Source organism: Dermochelys coriacea, chromosome 2 (genome assembly GCF_009764565.3).
Source record: "Dermochelys coriacea isolate rDerCor1 chromosome 2, rDerCor1.pri.v4, whole genome shotgun sequence".
In the NCBI taxonomy this organism is placed as follows: domain Eukaryota; kingdom Metazoa; phylum Chordata; order Testudines; family Dermochelyidae; genus Dermochelys; species Dermochelys coriacea.
In genome coordinates this window covers 122,798,096-122,818,115 of record NC_050069.1, presented here as the reverse complement: position 1 = coordinate 122,818,115, position 20,020 = coordinate 122,798,096, and the positions used below count along the sequence as shown (strand labels likewise).

The following is a 20,020-nucleotide window of genomic DNA, read 5'->3' as shown; positions in this document are numbered from 1 at the left end:
TTGAGAGAAATCCATTAAACTTCATTCTTAACTAGATAATCCAGATTGCACACATTTTGGCATTGTCACAAAGTTTGCATTTCACCTGTCTCACAAGCAGACACACCTTTCATCAGTTCTTACACTAATATTAGCTGTCATAGATTAAGCATTTGGCAGGTTTTCTTTCTCTTGTGTACACATACAAAAAAAAAGGGGGAGAGGAGGGGAAAGATAAAAGTGGGCTTTGTATTTATTGCTGGATGCAAGACTCTTGATCTATTTATCTGTTGGAACTTCATCAAGTTCTGTGATGTTTGTACTTAACACGTTTCAGTGGTCAGCTGTTCGTGTCATAGCCATTCAGCTGCCACATAAAATTTCTGCAAATAGTCTTTCCTCAAGCTTTGAGCTGGCAGTGCTTAACTACTGGTCTATGGTTTATGTAAACTTGAACTTCAGAATAGCTTAATTCAGATAATCAAGATATAACATCAATCAGGACTTGAAGTCAGAATATTTTGTTTTCCAGAAATAATCAGAGTACTTCAATTTACTTTAAAGAAAATTGGAAAAGTTTTTTGCTGGTAGAATGCAAAGGTTGTTGATGTGCCTGTAAACAAAACATTTTGAGTAAGTAAATACAAAGTTTCTAGCATTTTGTGCAACCTTATAAAAAACAATCTTAATGTCTTTATGCCTATATTTTTTATGCATTTTACTAAAATTGTATTCTTACAAAAATAACTTCTTCAGACAAGTTCTGCAAAGAACACAGCAGAATGTGGATTCTTAGTATGGAACACTTTCTTCGCAGTACTACAGAAATGTGTGATATAATGGAGACAATAAACCTCAAGGGTCAAATTTTCAGAGGCCTTCAACTTGGCCTTTTAAAATGGTAGGCACCATATTTCCATATCAGATTTTTAATACTTAAAAAAAAAATTGAGCACAAATTACATCGTGTAGACAAATTAGGTAAGATGGATGTCAAGTGTAGTTTGCACACGCAGATCAGTGTCTTTGGGCATGAAAAAACTTCAAATTTAACAATATATGGCTGCAATGTTAGGGTCTGCTTTTAAAAATTAGCTTGTGAATTTAGGTAGATTAAAACATTTTAAAACTGAAAGTTGTATGGCTAGGTTATACAGTTCAGTTCTTCGGGTGTATAGTTTAGTCAATTTTTGTATGCTTTAGACAGAACAAAATGAGACTCTTGCATGTATAAACAGCAGTCGCCATCCAGAAGTTGTGTCCAGGTTGTTGAAGGCTGTTGGCCACAAATTAATCTGGGGGGGTGGGCGCTGATAGGAGAAGAGAGATGGCCCAAGCAAGCAAGTTGCATCAAATTATGATGGGAAAACTTCAGAAATATGTGGAAAAAGTCAGTTGTTTAAAGTTGAAGCTTCCACTTGTGCAAGGAGCACTTGGTGACCTAAACTGACAAACCTTGGCAGTAACGAGGAGGCTAGCTTTACAGAAAGAGGAAATGGGATCAGTTTTTGAACAATTTCTCTAGTGTGTTAATCACAAACAGGCTTTGTCAGGCAGGCATGTATTCTTGTTTCAGCTAATCAGTTTTTTTAGACATTTATCATGGTCAGTTCAGGGAAGTTACCTTTCTCCATTAAAGTCTAAGTTCCTTGGTGTTCTCATCTCCTACCTCAGAACACTGAGTCAAGAGTTTGGAACAAGGTCCTGTTCTGTCTATTTCTGCACTTTCAACACACACAACTCTTGAGTAATTGAAAGTGTTTATCAAATATCTGCACAATGCAATTGTGATGTGCACTGGAATTAACAGGAGAGGATATAAAACATTTAGGATATCGGACCAAAGAAGGCAGCACCAAAGAGCTTAACATAAAGTACTCTGTGCTAAGTCACTGACAAATTTATGCTGCTACATGCTTTCTGTCTTAGATTCAGAAATGAAGAGAATTGCCTGTCAATGGTACCTGATAAAAGATTTTTCCACTTGTGTGTTTTGGATAGGGATGGGGTGAATGGTGGACAGAGCTAGAGCTAACTTACAATTTTTCTTAATTAGCCAATTATTTATGCAAAAAAATCCAAATCAAAGTTCACTGATAGTATCCGAACATTTTACCAGATGGGTGGTTAATTGCAGCATTTGTTGTGGAAAAAAGTTCTAAGAGCTGTCTTAAATTATATCAAGGTATGAAAGAAACCCATTTCTTTTTCTATCTTTCTATTCCCATTTAAACTACAGGTGCATGGAATTGTTCGCCGATCTAGTTCTTTCAACACTGGCCGGATTGAGCATCTCTACAAGAATCCACAGGCTCACATTGAAGGAAGTAAGGTTTTGTATGTATATTTGTTTCTCATTCTACATTTCTTCATGCAGTAAATTTTGTTTTATAGTATATCTTCTCCTATTGATGTACAAATCATCTTTATTTAAAGCATATCAGCCTGTAATCACTACAAAGTTGTCTCTTCCCAGTGGAGATTTGGGATCTGTTGTAAAGTTTGTCGTTCATCAGCCAGCCATTCATCTTGTCTGTCTTCTCATCAGAAGCTCTATCTCAGTAAGAAATGAAAGCAGTTTTCAGATCCAATTTGATACAAAATTTTATACTTATGAATTGGCTGGAAAAAATGTACAAAAATATTTAAAGTAATTCATTGAGAGGGGGTGGGGAGGCATCTTGTACTCAGTACAAATTTTGATGATGCAGTTTTCTTACACCGAGATGATCAATAAGAGAGGTGAATGGCTAGACATGCAAAAAGCTGCGTGAGGTTGAGAGAGCTTTAGGAGGCTGGCAATGTGAAGCATCACTGGAGTAAAACAAGTTTTTAGTTGCATAATAAAATGGAGGATCATCTTATGTACAACTCTGTATGGAATATTGCTCTAGCACTGAAATAGTTTTACTTTCTCATTGCCTTTAGGGCTATTTTTTTTTAAAAGCAAGCCTGCAAGCCCCAGCTACGCCGTTGCTTGCTGCAAGCCCCAGCTACGCCGTTGCTTGCTGCAAGCCCCAGCTACGCCGTTGCTTGCTGCAAGCCCCAGCTACGCCGTTGCTTGCTGCAAGCCCCAGCTACGCCGTTGCTTGCTGCAAGCCCCAGCTACGCCGTTGCTTGCTGCAAGCCCCAGCTACGCCGTTGCTTGCTGCAAGCCCCAGCTACGCCGTTGCTTGCTGCAAGCCCCAGCTACGCCGTTGCTTGCTGCAGCCCCAGCTACGCCGTTGCTTGCTGCAAGCCCCAGCTACGCCGTTGCTTGCTGCAAGCCCCAGCTACGCCGTTGCTTGCTGCAAGCCCCAGCTACGCCGTTGCTTAGTGATGGTATGGTAGCAGATAAAAAATGTGAAGAGTTCTTCCAAGTTACACAGTAGATCAAGGTTCAATGGAGTAAGAGAATTGCAGTTGGTACATTGGGGTAGATTCTTTTGACTATGAGACTAGGCACAGGTCTAGTCCAAAAAGTTTGCTGCATGTGGATTTTGCTTTTTCACTTTTTCGATCCTCCTTTTTAATGACTATTTGAAGCTGTTACGGAAGAGAGAGATGTTTTAAGATGTATTATCCATACATTAGTGAGGATCGAATCTGGATTCCAGTGTCGCATGGCAAAAGTAGGGGTCTGGATGAAAGCTGATTTTCTGTGACTCAACATGAATAACATTATCACACACATAAATAACACATGCAGCCTTGCATTTTCCTGCCTCCTTTTCGTCACCACTTTAGAAGGTTCATTGGGCTTAGAGAGTCCTTGAAGCCCCCTCCTGCACATGACTTCTCTTCATAATCATGGATGCTCTTACCCCTCTGACCTTTGCTGTCAGTGCCCTTCTGCTTTTTTGCTCAGTTTTCACTATTTCTGCTCTTTTCTCAAAATGGTGACCGAAACCTTCTCTTTTATAACCTCCAGTCCCTTTTGTCAGGTGATCCTCTGTTCACCTTCACCAAGTGATCCATTGCATATCTACACTGCAGGTACTGCAGCAGCAGCATAGCTATGGTACCCCGTAATGTAGATGCAGGCTACAGCGATGGAAGGGTTTTTTGGTCAGTGCAGGAACTCCATTTCCCCAAATGATGGTAACTGGGTAGATGGAAGCATTCTTCTGCTGACCTAGTTGTGTCTACAATGTGGGTTAGGTCACATAGATACGGTGCTCAGGGGTGTGGATTTTTCATACCACTGAGTGTCATAGCTATGTTGACCTATGTTTTAAGCGTAGACCAGACCTTAATTACCAGCTCCTGGGCAAACTGGTTCTTCTTGGTAGCAGCCAACTTTGTCCAAAGATGCTTCTATTTGAATAGAGCGCCATCAGGGTAGAGTGACCCCCTATTTGCCCTGTGTTGCCATCCCGTGGAATGTGTCTAACGTGGAGGTAGAAGGACACCAGAGAAGTCAGCAAGCCCCACATTCAGTCTAATACAGATGCACATGAACTCCCAAAATCAGAGTTCTTAAGCTGTACAAAGACATATTCCGCAAACCATCACAAAGAAAGGACCAGTACTTGCTGACAATGGCAATGACAATTCTTGCTGAGCATTTAGAGAAATAAATGTGTGGACCTACTTATGTGTCACTGCTTTTATTGAAGTTTATATCACCATTTTTTTGCCAGAGTGCTTCGGTCTTGGAAGGGTGCTACCTCTGTCTTTGCTCGTGGATTCTCAGATTGCTAATGGTATTCTTTATCTATGTTTTTGGTGAGAAAGCTGAAACCATTTCTCTCTAATGTAGACCTCGCAAAAAAACTTCCCCACCTTTGTGTTGTGCATTTAACATTAGCACTAGCTAATCATGACTTACACTAGGGTAAATGAGATCACAATCAGATCATCACATCTGACAGGAGAATTTTCATTTGAGGGCCTTTGTCTTTGAAATTTGCTCGCTTGGATGGTTTAACAGAGCCCATGTCTATCAAGCCTCAGAACATAATGTAAGATTTATTTTTATTTTATAAAATTTGAAAAAGACTAGTGGTGGTCAAAGCTACCCATTATGGAAGGCTTGTCTTTTGTATTTTAAGCTTGAAAATAATCATCTAGCTGCTATAGCAAAAGATCTGAAGAGCAATAAAATAAATTAGTATATTTTTATGAGGAATGCTATTCCCAGTGTTTCCAGCCAAGATAGTATTAGAACTTGGTCTACTACAGTTTAAAACATCATGGTTAACATGGTAAACTGAAGCACAAGAAAATAAATAAATAGCTTCAGTATTCTTTTTTTGGGTACCTCTCCTGAGCTCATGAAAGGAAACTGAAAAAATATAGAACACAGAAAGAAAGCAAATACTACTAATTTTTGACACTTTCTCAATCATTTTTCTCTAATAGAGGAATGATAACCATCTGAATCTGATGTGAAAGAATTAGGCTTGGAATCTCAGGAAAGTCTATTCCATGGCAACTATTTTGCAACCGGTCTCTAAGCAGTACTGGAGGAAATAAAGAAGCAATCAAGTAGCTTTAGTCTCATTAGCTTCTAAAAGCTGTGTATATTCCCTGTGCATTCGTCACAGGAACAACTGATTTCAGTTTGAATAAAAGCACATTGCAAGGGGTTTGTGTCTCAAGAAGCAAGTAGTGATATTTTATAAAGTAAGCTAGATTGTGACTATATGCCCAAAATAGATTCCATATTTATTGCTTTCTAAAGGAGACTTCTAAATCAGACACAAAGAAATTTTAAATTACTGTGTTGAAAGTTCTATGCACTTCGTATATTTTGTAAAACTGCGTACAGAACAAACAAACCCTGTCCCAAATAACGTCTCTCCTTTTAAACTATTATCCATAAAACGTCTCCTTTCCACAAATAAAAACTTCCCATTTTTATCCCGAACAGTCCATTCAGCATAGCTGTATACATTGCAGCCCTATTGTAAAGAGGAATGAGGTGGTCATGATGGGAGTCTGGACCCAAACTACTGTGAGATTTACATTTCCTGCATGGAATTCCACTCGGTATGCAGACCACTGCTTTCTCTCTAATAGCTGAAATTTCTGAGTAGTCTTCAGGCATAGCTTATGTAGAATGTATTAGTGATGCAGGTGACCCAAGCCATGGATAAGTGTAGTAAGGTCTGCGTATGGAAAAAAACCTTTTTGCCAACTGCAAAAAAAAAAAAGAGAGAAAAAAGTGCAACCTTAATCACCTCTATCTGGAACTTAAGGGGCAGCTACTGATCAAACATTATGCTCTCTCCTCACACCCACCTTACTAGCAAACCTGATTAATAAACAGTGGTCACCCAACTTCCATGGAAGAAACTCGTATAATCTCTGCATTTCTTACTCCTGAGGGAATTCTGTGAACAAAAAAAATTGTGCACAATATATTTTAAAATTCTGCAAATTGTATTTGCCAATAAATAAATATGGAGGCTCCAGCCTGGCAATGGGGAGCACAGGCCACTGGCTATACAGAGGTGGGAGATCACCCTGCAGGCCCCGCCCCCCATCCCGCCTGGGACACGGACTTCGCGGTGAGGCTGCACCCAACCCTGACACAGTGCAAGGGCTGAGTCTGACCCAGAAACATGCCAGACCCACCAGTTTTAGGGAGACAGGCTCAGCCCGGCAGGATCGAAGTGTGTGTGGGGGTTTACCAGGGGTAAGAGGTTTGTATGGAGCAGTCTGCGGGGGGGGGGGGAGCGAATGCAAGGGCTCGTTGGGGAGGGTTCTGGCTGCAGGGGCAAGGGGTCTCTGCTGGAGGGTCCAGGAGAAGGTGCTTGGGGCTCAGTGGGTGTAGGGGGGGGGGATGTAGCTCATGGGATGGGGGCGTCTGGGTGTTGCTGGTTTGGGCTCAGTGGGATGGGGGTTCAGGGGACTCATTGGGATGGTCCAGGTGTAGGGGGATGGGGCTCAGCAGGGTAAGGGTTTGGGTATGGGGTGGATTGGTGGGAAGTTCGAGTACGGGGGCTGAGGATCAGCAGGGAGGGCCGGGGGTGGGGGTGGTGGTGTCTGGATGAATGGGGCTTTGGTCATTCCTCAGCTGCAGCTCCCCATACAGTGATCCCTCCCGCTGCAGCTGAGGAGTGAAGGGGACAGGAAAAGAGAGTGGGGTGCAGAACCAGGGGAGGTTTGAGGGCGGATCTGACCCAGCCCTGACCGCTCTGTGTAGGGGAAGAGGAAGTGTGTTCCCAGCCCAGCCAGGACTAGCAGTTGAGCCCAGCGCAGGTTGGAGCCACCGGCCAGGGTGTCCCCAGCCTCGCCCCACCCCAAAGTGATCTACCTCTCCACCGGCTGCTCCGGGTGCTTGAAACAATGCGGCTGCTGAGGAGGGGCATGTGACCACTCCCTTTGCTTCCCCGGCAGTCATTTTTCTCCCGGGAAGTAAAAAAAAATCTGTGGGGGCATGAATTCTCACTGTCTCCCCTAGCAGTCTCATATTCACATTGAAGAAGAGGAATGACAAAATTAGTTCCCTGTAGGACCTAACATGAGAGATCCTTCAGGCAAGATGAATAATCTCCCACTATTCTCCTGTGGGACCTCTCAGAAGCAAAGGAATGGAGCCATTCAGTTTCCAGTCCCCTTTAACAAACTCTGGAGACCAAAAACATCAGCAAATAATCTGTTAATTCAGTGTCCAGAGTCTGTCTTTAGCAAATAAAAAACAACAAATCCGTCCATGATTGATTGATTTTTAACAAAATGGCTTTTTTAAAAATGGAGGTACTGCATAAGCTGTTCATGTACGCTATTTTTGGTACTAGAAATGATACAATTAATTCATCATGGTAAATATTTTATTTTGAGATAAATTCTCTACAGGTTGTAGTTTGAGGACAAGGACAAAGTTGATAAGTTGTATGGTGTCTTCGTTTTGACAGGAGTTGGCTCATGCGGATACCTCGTTTTTCACGTATCCGTTAGAAACTAACCAAATCAGGGAAGACTAAATACAGCTGCATGACCAGTATATCTGACCACAATTAAGACTTTTGTCAGTACTATCATGAAACAATGGTGCATTGCCTGTTGTGGTGTGGTGGTGGTTTTTTTGTTTTTGTTTTTAATTACTCTTTCCTTAGTGTTACTTCATTTTTAGAACCTAAAGCTTTCAGGTCAGCCGTGCTGAGTCTAACTGTATTATCACCTACACTTTCAGGCTATGAAAAGTTTTTAGTGATGTTAGCATTCCTTCTTTGCAGGTGTTTGAGAATCATCTTTAGTTGCTTAATACACAAGAAAGCAAACTGACTTGATCACAAAATATTGTACTACATAGATTTGTTTGGTAAAAACAAACCAAAACACTTTCTCTGCGACTCAATTGTATATTTAATGCTAGTTGTCACTGTGAAATATACTGTAGAGGGGAAATTGGCCATAGCTACCATTGAACATTAGAATATTTTATGTATTATGTTTTCAAAGATGAATGGTAGAAGTAAAGCCTTGAAAAATTATCAAATAAAGAGCTGTCACTTATGGATGGCTTTGACTGGCTTTCTTGTCAGCTGGCCATGAACAGAACTTAGCAGAATATTATTTATGACCTACATCCTTGATACAAAATAGTAATGGGTGGCAAAGTTAGTATGTTTTGTTCTTTTCTTATCCTGGCACAAGACATCGTCACAAATACCCATGCTGAGTGAAGGATTGACCTCAGTAGAGGTCAATGGTACTCATCTCTAATTGTATTCCAAGAAGACGTGATTATAAATTGCAGATGTACATAATGCTGGTTTGTATATAAAATGTTTGGGGATAGGGGAAAAAATAATTGTCATAAATAGCGAAGAAAGTGGTGTGCTCTAGTGGCCTGAGCTGACTAGTTGGTAAAGAAACCCTTGAATTCTAATCACAGCTTCACTTTGGCTTTATGGTCTTGGTGAAATCACTTAATTTCTCAGCCCCAGTTTCCCCATCTTCATTGTGGGAGGTGTGAGGAAATAAATTAATTAGTTAGCTTTTTGTACAAATATTTTGAAGGTGTAGAATTCTATACAAGCATTTGGTAACGGCATAAGTAGTGATACTTTTGGAAAAGAAGATACTTTGGAAAGAAGGCATAAAAATGTAAATCTTTTCAAGGGATAGGGTCAAGTAGTTTAGCCTTCAGATTTAGACTTTGTTGAAAATCTACAGCAGTCAGCATTAAAAAAGATACTCACCAATAATTATCAGACAGTGGTATGTGAGAGACTGCACTTATTTCCTGCTATAAATATGGGGAAAATATTTAGTTACTTAAGCTTAACAGAAGACAAATTCTAGCCAAGATTTTCAAAAGTTATTAATGATTTGAATTGGCTGTCGGTAATAGAGGCCTGATTTTTTTCACAAAGCTCTGAGTATGCTCTCCATGAAGAACAGGCCCCTCAAAGATGTCAGGAGCTGGGCATTCAAAACTAGAATACAAATTCACTAGTTGTGTTAGAAAATCTTAGTCACTGACATTTTAATGGTGATGGCTAAAATCTGAATTTGACAATTTTGATTTAAAAACAAAAATAATCAGAAAAAGGTATTGTTAAATGTTCCCCATAAGTGTTGGAAACCCAAACTAAACAGTTTTGTGCTGATGGGTGAGAATAAGTGAAGTTTCTCAATTGAGTTTAAATATCCTTGTTGAATGAAGTGCAACAGATTAAGCAAGTAATATAAATGTTGCCAATTTAATCTAAGGTGGTGGTTACAACTCTGGTAAGGAAGATCATATTTTTAAAAATAATGATTTATTATCTAGATGATTTTCTTTTAATTTCTTACCTGAATAGTGTATATATTTTTAAATAGGACCTTGACTAAGGAGAAACAGTTTTGAGAATTGAAACAATTATTTTATTAGTCTAACTGTATATTCTTGAAATCTGAAGACATGAAGCTGCACTATGGTGATCTCACAGACAGTACTTGCCTGGTGAAGATAATTAATGAAGTGAAGCCCACTGAAATCTACAACTTGGGAGCTCAGAGCCATGTCAAAGTAAGTAACTTTTATCATTGAGAACTTTGAATGGTTAGTGATTGTGTGCACTGTATCTCTATTCATAATTTTAGTCCAGAGCCCCTACAGCATTTCAACAATGACTAGTTATAACGTGAGCACTGCTTTAAATCATAGCAAATAATAACTTGATGCTGAATACTGTCCTAGTTTCCATATTGAATGTAAAATTAAACCTGAAGTGGCAGTATGAGGTTAAATTGGCATTGCCAACATTATCCCCAATTTTTGAGGCTTAGTGTCTCCACCATTTGAAATAACATTGGTTTCAAAATGTCCTGAAAACAAACCCTAATAGAAGAGTAGAACACTGTTGGTTTGTGTCTGAACCAAAACAGTATTTTAAAGTAAATTTTATTTTTAGCTGACATATTTGATGACGTGTATGAACCTAACTAAAAAATTCCAAATAGCTGAGTGCTGTTCTCAGTTCTGGTCAGAAGCCTTTGGGGTGAAACATTTAGTTCCATACTATTCCTCATCCAAAGCCTCTAACTAGCAGTCTTTGACTTTGCTCCTCCTTTTCTGTCCACCAGCAGTCTCCCCTTTGATCCTGCTGGTGTCTGTTTTGGAATGCTTTGGAGTAGCCCTTCGTTACTTTATTTTTATATATTTTTATTTCCGAGGTATTTGCAACTTTTTAGTGCAGGGATTCTCAAACTGGGGGTTGTGACCTCTCAGGGGTCCAAGATGGTTATGTGGGGGTCACAAACTGTTAGCTCTGTGGGGCTGACAGCCCTGAGTCCCCATTAAATTAAATTACCTCTCCCCCATTTTTAATTTATAAGGGGTGTCACACTCTGAAGCTTGCTGTGTGAAAGGGGACACCAAAACAAAGTTTGAAAACCACTGTTTTATTGTGTATGAGTTGCGTCTGTTGCTACTAGTCTGTTAAATGTCTAGGGTGCCATAATTAAACATTTACAGTGTCCTGTATAGTACCTACAGAAAGTCTTTTTCTGAGTGAAAGAGACTAACCTCGTTTAATCCTTTACTAATATGGAAAAGATTACCCAGAAATGAGCATTTCAAGGTCATTGCTGTCCTTGGTGATTTTTTTCCAAAGAAGAATTTAACCTTTTCTCTCCTTGATGCACTTTTTCTTTTTTTTTTCCTTTCTTTTATCTTGGATACACTACTGATCTTTCAGTGTTAATTGACAGAACACTAGATGTAACAGAACCACAATACAATAGCCACCATTTTCACAGCCTCTTTTATTAAAATTGGTTTATTCTTGATGTAGAAGTAATTTGAGCTTCTGGCACCCTACTTAACAGCGAATGCTTCAAATTAGTTTTGTACCCAGTCTTATTGATCTTGCTTCATTTGCAATTTGTGTATTTGTTCATGAAAAGTAACATCTCCACTTTTTTATAATTCCCCAAGCATCTGCTTAAGAATGTATCACTACTAGTGAAAGGTTCTGCCTGTGCCAGTTTTGAGGTAGACAGTGTCCTTTGAAAGAATGTGACAAGTAAATGGAGAGAGAGAGCCATATACTCTTTCTGAAGGGGAAATGGAAAATTTTAAAACTGTGTCAAAGGATTGAACTTGCAGCTAGAGACAAATCAGTAATTTTACCTTGAAATACCAATCTGCTGTGAGTTCAGGAAAGTGATGAGTAACAAGGTGAATTTTCTGTTGGTGGGATGGGCAGCTGCCTAATGTGCATGTAACTTTACATAAAAAAAATAGAAATAAAAACAGCACCTTACTGTAATCACAGAATTCTCTTTAAACACATGTAGTTTCATTTACCATGGGGAATCATCTAAAGCATTTGCTTTAGTTCTCTCTTAGAAATTAGGATACATAGACTACTCTTAACTACTTGGTAGCAAATCGTGATTAGAAAACAATGGAAAATCAGCCACATGCACCTTCTGCCTCCTTCCTCTTCTAAGGCCAGGAGTGTGGGAGTGGGTACATAATTGCTTTCAAACTCTTGTGTCTAAGCCAGCAAAAGCAAATCATGCTTAAAGACAGCAACTAATGACTGGTCTGATCATAGATATAAAAATTAAATGGATGTATGTTAGCTTTTTAGGTTTTAAAAATAATACTTTGGTATTATCAATATGATTTTAGAACTGGTTCAGCAATGCCAAATGTTCTAAGATTGCTGCTGATGCTAATGGAGTTGGGAAAGTCTTGACAAATCAGACATCAAGAATTCTAACATTCAAAAACCAGTCGGAGAACGCTTCAGTCTCTTTGGTCACTCGATTACAGACGTAAAAGTGGCAATTCTTCAACAAAAAATCTTCAAAAACAGACTCTGAGAGACTGCTGAATTGGAATTAATTTGCAAACTGGATATAATTAACTTAGGCTTGAATAAAGACTGGGAGTGGATGGGTCATTACACAAAGTAAAACTATTTCCCCATGTTTGTCTCCCCCCCTCATTGTTCCTCAGACGTTCTTGTCAACTGCTGGAAATGGCCAACCTTGATTATCACTACAAAAGGTCCCCCATCCACTGCCCCCGCCCCAGCTGGTAATAGCTCACCTTACCTGATCACTCTCATTACAGTGTGTATGGTAACACCCTTTGTTCATGTTCTCTATATAAATCTTCCCACTGTATTTTCCACTGAATGCATCCGATGAAGTGAGCTGTAGCTCATGAAAGCTTATGCTCAAATAAATTTTAGTCTCTAAGGTGCCACAAGTACTCCTTTTCTTTTTGCGGAGTTGGGAAAGTACCTGTTCCTTCATAATAAGTTTTTGCAAACTGATGAACATTCTCATCAGCACATGATTAAAGCAAGCTTTGCTTAAATCATAGCCTATGTAAATTAACTACTTTTTTGTGTGTGTTGTGCTTTCAGAGAAAAAGTTCTAATCTTAGCTTACTTTACATTCTGGTCACTTTGAATCAATGACGTCTGCAGTGTTTTTTGGTGGTGTTTATGTTGGCTTGTGTTTATGTAGAATAAAGTTTTCTATCACTCTCACTTCCAGTTAATTTTATGTGAGCCATGCTGAAAGTAAGGAAAATAAAATAATAGGAAGTTGGTCTGGTTTCCTGTAGGAAACCAATGAAGATGAAATTGGTTCTTGGAATGAACCCACAGCAGTCTGGGAAATACTGACAGAGAAGACCATTTTTCTCAATCGTAAACAGTGAGGATTATGACTCATGAGTAGGTCATTGAGAGGCTGATTTGATCTTATGCTGGAGAAAGTGAGAGATGAAGACTGAATTTGCTAGTTTTTGGAAACAGTAAACTTAACATGATCGTCAGAGTAGGAACAAATTATCCAGTGTGGAATCCTGCCTGTTTTCATGAGGAATGGAGTTTATAACTTCTACGGAGGGTGTTCAGGAACAGTAGCACATTCACTTAAGAGCTCTTACACTAGTAGTTTAATCTTAAATTCTGTTCTTTAGACACTGCTGTATCATGAATCGTCACTACTAACCATGCAAGTATTTTTTTTCATTTGGGTAGAATTGGTGGAGGTAATTGGTTACTGTGCATTGACTCCAAATGCCAAGCACAGAATAGGTTGTTTTTATGTACACGCTTGATTAACTGAAATCAGTTATCCAAAACTCCCTGCTAGAGTCCCTGACATATGCCATGTCTACACTACCACTTACGTTGGCAAAACTTACGTTGCTCAGGGGTTTCGCTGGTATAAGTGGTAGTGTGCACGGTACTATGTAAGCGGGAGAGTTTCTCCTGTTGACATAGCTACCTCTGCTTATTGGAGGTGGTTTAATTATGTTGATGGGAAAGCTCTCACTTCAACATAAAGCAGCTACATGAGAGATCTTACAGCTGTGCCACTATAAGGTCTCTAGTGTAGACATGGCCATAGACACATGTACTTAAAAATCTATTAACTATATTCAAAATTCCTTCAAATAGTTTGACTGAGTTTGTTTAATGCTATTCCCTCACACCATTTGGCTAATTGAGGTAGGTGTGTGTGTGTGTGTGTGTGTGTGTGTGTGTGTGTGTGTGTATAGAACAGTACATAGCATCTTATATCTATTTTAGGCAGATATAATTATGAACAGTATTAATTGCACTAGGAAACCACTGTGCAGTATTAACTGTTGGTATTTTACTGTTGCCATCTTAAATTAATGAAGCAGGTATATACTCGGCTGATAGAAATGTTGAAAGCAAAGGGCAGCATAACACTGATATAGAGAATTCTGTCTTGTATTAAACAGCTTAGAGTTAAATTCAGATGTGGTACAAAGGGATGCAACTGCTTTGTTTATAAGGGAGTTAGTTTTGCCTAGTTACTCTAAGTCTGAATGTGGCCCTTTTAGTGCACTTGCTGTAATCAGTAGGAGATGACCTATTATGGGCTGTTGGCAGTGATTATTGGTGTCTGTTGCCAAAACTGTTGTCATAAAATATGACGTGAAAAAAATGGGTTGATGTATTGCAACCAGGATGCCTAATGTTTGCACCACAGACACATTGGCCATGTGCCAGTGGGTCTAGCATTAGACCTTATTTACATATAAACTAACTTTTTTTAAAAATCCGAAATATATGTCCATAACCACCGTGTTTGCTGATATTTGTTTCTACCTTTCAAGATAAATACAAATAGTTGATTGTTTTTGTTCAACGATGATGAAACCCTGAAGTTGATCAGGTTTTTTTTTTAAACTGCAGTTGCTGAGAAAGGGTGGATCAGGGCTACATTTTATTACTACGTGGTCTGCATTTGGCACTGTTTGGACATTGACACTCTACTGCTATGATACCAAAATATCAATCAAATAATATGCATCACTCATAAAGCACTTTTCATTTAGAGAGCTCAAAGTAATTTAGGAACCTTGTCCCTGTTTTGCAATGGGGAAACTGAGATGCTAGGGAAGATTAAACAACTTCCTGTATGTGTAAAATCCCAGTTTTCTGACTCTTTGGCCTGCTCTCTGTCCATTGAACCACATTGCCTCCCAAATGTTGTAAACTGGGAAGAATCAATATGTGACTAAACAAGAGGAATGCTTCAAACAACCAGTTGTCCTCTGGTAGCAGGTTTTTTTCCATCTGCAGCAGCAGCATCTCTGTTTTGTCTCAGATTTACCAATGCACTTCTAGATTTGAATATTTTGGCATGGCCAGTGTTTGCTTCTAATCAGAATATAAAGATACCCCCAAAATGTTGATTAGTTGGAATATTATGCAGTAGAAAAAGAATTCACAGTACATTGAGGAATTTCAACATTATGGGCCTGATTCTAGAGTAACTGCTGAAATCAATTTAAGTTACATTGGTGTAAAGCTTGTGTAAATAAGAACAGAATCAGGCCCATTGCTTTATTACTTTAGCATAAAATTTCAGTGGGTTTATTTCTGCTTATGTAGTTCTAAAATGCTGGTCGTTAATGTACGGTACTTTTTTGTAGTTGGAGAATTTTACACTCAGAATTTACCATAGCATTGTTTTAAATATTGTGCAGAATTGCACATAATGCAGAAGTATGTATATGCTTTGATTTTCTTTTCATGTAAATCCGATTAATTTTTAATGCTTGGGTGCCTAAACAGCAATATTCATTTCTATGAGTGGAAACGTATACTTGGTTCGTAGGCTTGTGCTGATGTTTACTATCTGTCAATATTGGAATTAGCACCACCTGAGTAATTTTTAATGTTCACTAACAGTGAAATATGATTCAAGATGTAAATTCAGAATATCTGGCAATAAAATAACATTGATCCATGTTTGTTTGGAAAAAAAAATGCTACCAAGCAAAAACATTTCCCTTTAAATTTAAGTATCAGAGGGCTATATGTCTACAATACATAGGAAATATTTGCAAACTAGTTTATTTTCCTAAAACATATAGGTACTAGAATAAGGTTTTGTGAGTTCTACTGATGATAGTAGAAGGGTTGGTATTTGTACAGTTCAGTAATCAGGTGGATTAATTTAGTCCTTTTTAACTGATCTTCTGGTTAAGGCCCTGATCCTGCAAATACTTACTCAAGGTCTTAGTTTTAAGCATGTGAGAAATTCCATTGAAGTAATAGAATTTATACAATACGACTGGTTCTAATACCTATCTGTTAAGACAAACCAGTTTTAAAAATACTATCTCTATATTGGGGATATGTATTACTCTTAGTGTAAATTTAAAAGGCCGTATTTTATCTTGGTAGTATCTGGATTTTTTCCAAACAAACATTAATCAACAACTTTAATGCAATTACTCATGTATTTAAAATTAAATGTGGGCAAAATGATTGTAGGATTGGAAGATTGGAATTGAGAGACTTATCAGAGACATTTATATAATTTGTATCTATTCAGTTTTGGCCCTGATCCTGGAATCCTTACTTGGGTAACCCTCATTTACTTGAGTTCAGTTTTGCTTGAGTAAGAATTGCATGCTAAACCCTTTGTTAGGAAATTCTAAAGTGTTCCCAGTCCTTCTGCACTATCAAAAATAATCAGAACTATACACTACTTATAAAATATAAATCATAGTTTTATCCAGTATGCAGGAGTAAAATGTTTCTGATCATTCAGTTTACACGTTTTTTGTGCTTTGTTGTTGTATTATATTAAGTTTCCATATAATTAGCTATAAGCATTGCAAAGGCCTAAGTGGGCAGCAGTTTGACCATTGAACAGTGAAAATCTCATTGTAACAAAAATCTAGTTCAGTTAATGGACAAGAGTAATGGCTGTGCTAAGGGTAAGGATGCAGTACACACTATGTATAAACAAAAATAATCCAATAAATCTTAACTTTATAGAATTTAAGAACTTCATAGTTAGGTTTTATAGAATATTTTACTGTATCACAAGCTGGTATCAAATTATCTTTAATTGAAAGTGTGTGGGTGTTCATTTGATCAGCTAAGAAGTAGAGCCCACTCCTGGTTTTTGCATCAATAGGAACCTGAATGCAGACTGCTTTGCTGTAGGGATCCTGCTCACCAGGATAGGATTCCATAGAATTGGCTAGGGCACCATGGTACGGTGCATATTTTGCTGCATCTCTTTGCCAAACCACTGTGCTCAGCTACCATCTGTTAGCTAGCCTAGCATTGACTTCTCGCAGCAGTTTGTGCTTCTAGTTTCCAGACCATAACTTCTTGGGGAACTGGTGTGTGAGCCATTTCATTATTCAGGACCATCTCTTAACACTTGTGTGCTCTGAGGAAGGATCCTGCACTGCTGCTTCACAAGAGGAAGAAGATCCTTGCATTACTGTCTCATCAACCTCTCCTGCACCAGCGAGTGGCTTAATCCTTTAAAGTGCTGAATACTCTACTCCTAATCCAGCAAAGCACTTAAGCATGTGCTTAACTTGAAATTGGTGGTATTACTCAGGTGCTTAAAATTAAGCACTTGCTTAAGTACTTTGCTGGATTGGGGCCACAATGTTGGGCTCTTGAAGGTCAGAGCCTCAATGTGGCTGAGGGAAGCGTAGGGTTCTTTGTGTTCCTTTTTGAAAGTTTGTGTCATTTTGCCGATGTCTAGTTTTAAAACTCTCTCATTGCATTTCTGACCAATCTAATTCAAATGTAAAGCCATTTAAAAATTTCTTTATACGCACATAATATTTTACGGGGGGTAGGATTAGGGTTGAGGAACACTATGAAAATCATATTATACCTGTTCAATCAGATTGTTTTCTTTTATTAAAATCTGGGAGGAATTGTCATTTTGATGATAGGTGGTGGTGTTTGGAATTTCTCTTATAATTAGTAGACCACAAAAGATATGTATGTTTGCATTTTACATCATCAGTCCAGTCATAATAGCTGCATGCATTGGCTAGCTTAAACTATATCTAAAACCAAAAATATTTTTAGTAACTAAATATAATTGTCCCATGGCTTCAACAGATTAATGAAATTGTTAGATAAGTATACATACTGTCTGCTAATATTATAAATGCATGCAAATGAATAATGGGATTATATGATGAGTTGCACTAGTATGTACTAAGAAGAATATATTGATTTTTGGTTCTTTAGCAAGTACAGTGTTACCAAATTTTTCACTTTGTGATCTAAAACAAGTACTTTTCAGGCCAAGCACATTGGGAGCCAAATTGAGGCAGTATTTTTATGAAAACAAATGGACGTGTTTTAGTGCTGCAAAAACCTGTAAAATTACCTCTTTGTGCCTTCTCCCACCTAAAACACCCAAATCAAATCCTCTCTCTGAACACTTCACTAGCGATTTTTCCTGGAATGGAAAAAAATGTTAGAGATTATATGCTTTTGGGGTCATACTGATTTCCTTTGTATTGCACATATTTATAATTTGTTAAGTTTTTGCTTTTTCATTCTCTGATGTTGTTGTTTTTCATGTGTCATTTTTGTGATAAACACTAAGAAGATTACCACCAATAAGTTTTATTTTAAAGTATCAGGAAAGCAATCTGGGGAAAAATGAAGCCTGATAATGTATTGAATAAGACAAGACAAAGCCCTGAAGTAAATTTTTCCTGGTGATTGGATTGTTACATAGCAGAGTGTAAATATTGTGATCACCTAACTGAAAAAATTAGACTACATTGTCCGTTGGTTATTTGTAAATTCAGCTGTTTTTCTTTTTTGCAAGATTTTATAAATGCAAGTAAAGTACTTTTTTTTTTCTTTAACTTCCCTCTTGTGCAATACAGTATACAAAGAGGACTACATACTTTGATGGATAAAGTGGTCCTTATCTTTATGATCTTGATGACCGATAAACTATGTTCTAAATCTCCTGCTTTGTGCGTTATTAGTATTTTAACATTCTGGGATGGATTCTGAACTGAGTTATGTTGTTGTAAATATAGAGTAACAACTGATGCAGTAGAATTACATTGACTGCAGTGGCACTGAAGCAGGTTTTCATGAGTATGACTGAAATCCAAAATCTGAGCCCTTATTAAATCTATGTAATTGCTGATGGATATTCTAGCATAATTAAAAAATCCCACATTTTGACAGCATTACCATGTACATATTAAAAATTGAAAATGAGTTATGTATACATTCTCTAAGATCTCAATTGGAAAAGGTAGTTAAATTTGGAGTGCCTTTAAAAATAAAGATTTTTATTATGTACATTTGTTTTATTTTAAGTAGCCCAAATTCTGTTTTTAAATTCATTTAAATTTAGAGGGAGGAAAAATGCAAGTTCTATAAAGGTTTCCTGTATTTCTTGGGAAGTAAGCAAATTCCCCTTAGTACTTTTCCTTAGGACAGCTGGTTCAGTGGAAGATAAATTTGATGGAAAGAGAAGGAAAATAGTTATGGTGTTTCTGGCATATTTCTTCTGTCAAATAGATGGCAGCAGAGTGTTATAGACAATGGAGCAGTCCAGTCCTGTAGTTGTAGTGAAAGAATGGTGACATTGCAAGCTGACTTTTATCAACTGCAGCCCGGTATAACTTGTAGTTAAACACAAAATAAGAAAGAAAGCTACCATTGATAATGCAGGAGCATAGAGGATGAAGAAGGGTATGAGATGCTATAAAGTTCTGAATTCTGGAATAGTCCCAGGTGGGAAAACTTAAGGTACGTTGTCCTCTCATGCAACATGACTGAAATCGGCTAAAATAATATGCATGTCAAATTAAAATGACAGAAATAGAAAGTATTGACAAGTTACAACTGAAAGTAATGAACTGCTGCCTTGGGGTACTCTAGAACTTGGCCTGCATGCCTATTTTTTAGTTAAGCAAGTTAGGGAGGAAATGTCAGTCCTCAAATCAGGCAAGCATTCTTTGGGAACGTTTGCTCAAATTTTAGAAACAGATCTGCAGTCTATTATGCCCCAATCCCAAAATTAGATTTGCAATTAAAAGTATTAAATGCGTGGATAAGTGGTTAATTAAAGTGGCGCAGTGTTTTAATTAGCATTCACTAGTTGCAAAATTAATGGGTGTACAAGGGGAGTAGTAATCAAATATTATATTTGATGTATTCAATATTTTGTCTGTATCTGGAGTTTTTAGTAGGATTACCTTCAAAGCAGAGGATGACATCCTGGCTACGTTGAGACCAACAGTAGTTTTGGAATGAACTTCAATGGGGCCAGGATTTTTCACCTACAGTGAGGAAATTTTGGA

The 20,020-nt window shown here is 38.1% G+C and overlaps 1 protein-coding gene across 6 annotated transcripts in view; it reads left to right on the top strand.

Annotated features, from left to right (window-relative positions):
- The window catches only part of GMDS (GDP-mannose 4,6-dehydratase), a 565,099-nt gene that overhangs the window by 121,588 nt on the left and 423,491 nt on the right, over positions 1–20,020 (top strand). For all 6 annotated transcript variants that reach the window (XM_038392525.2, XM_043508396.1, XM_043508397.1 and 3 more), the window contains 2 exons: positions 2,219–2,306; positions 9,819–9,928. In XM_038392525.2, coding sequence (XP_038248453.1) covers positions 2,219–2,306; positions 9,819–9,928 — 198 coding nt within the window. The remainder of the gene's footprint in view (positions 1–2,218; positions 2,307–9,818; positions 9,929–20,020) is intronic.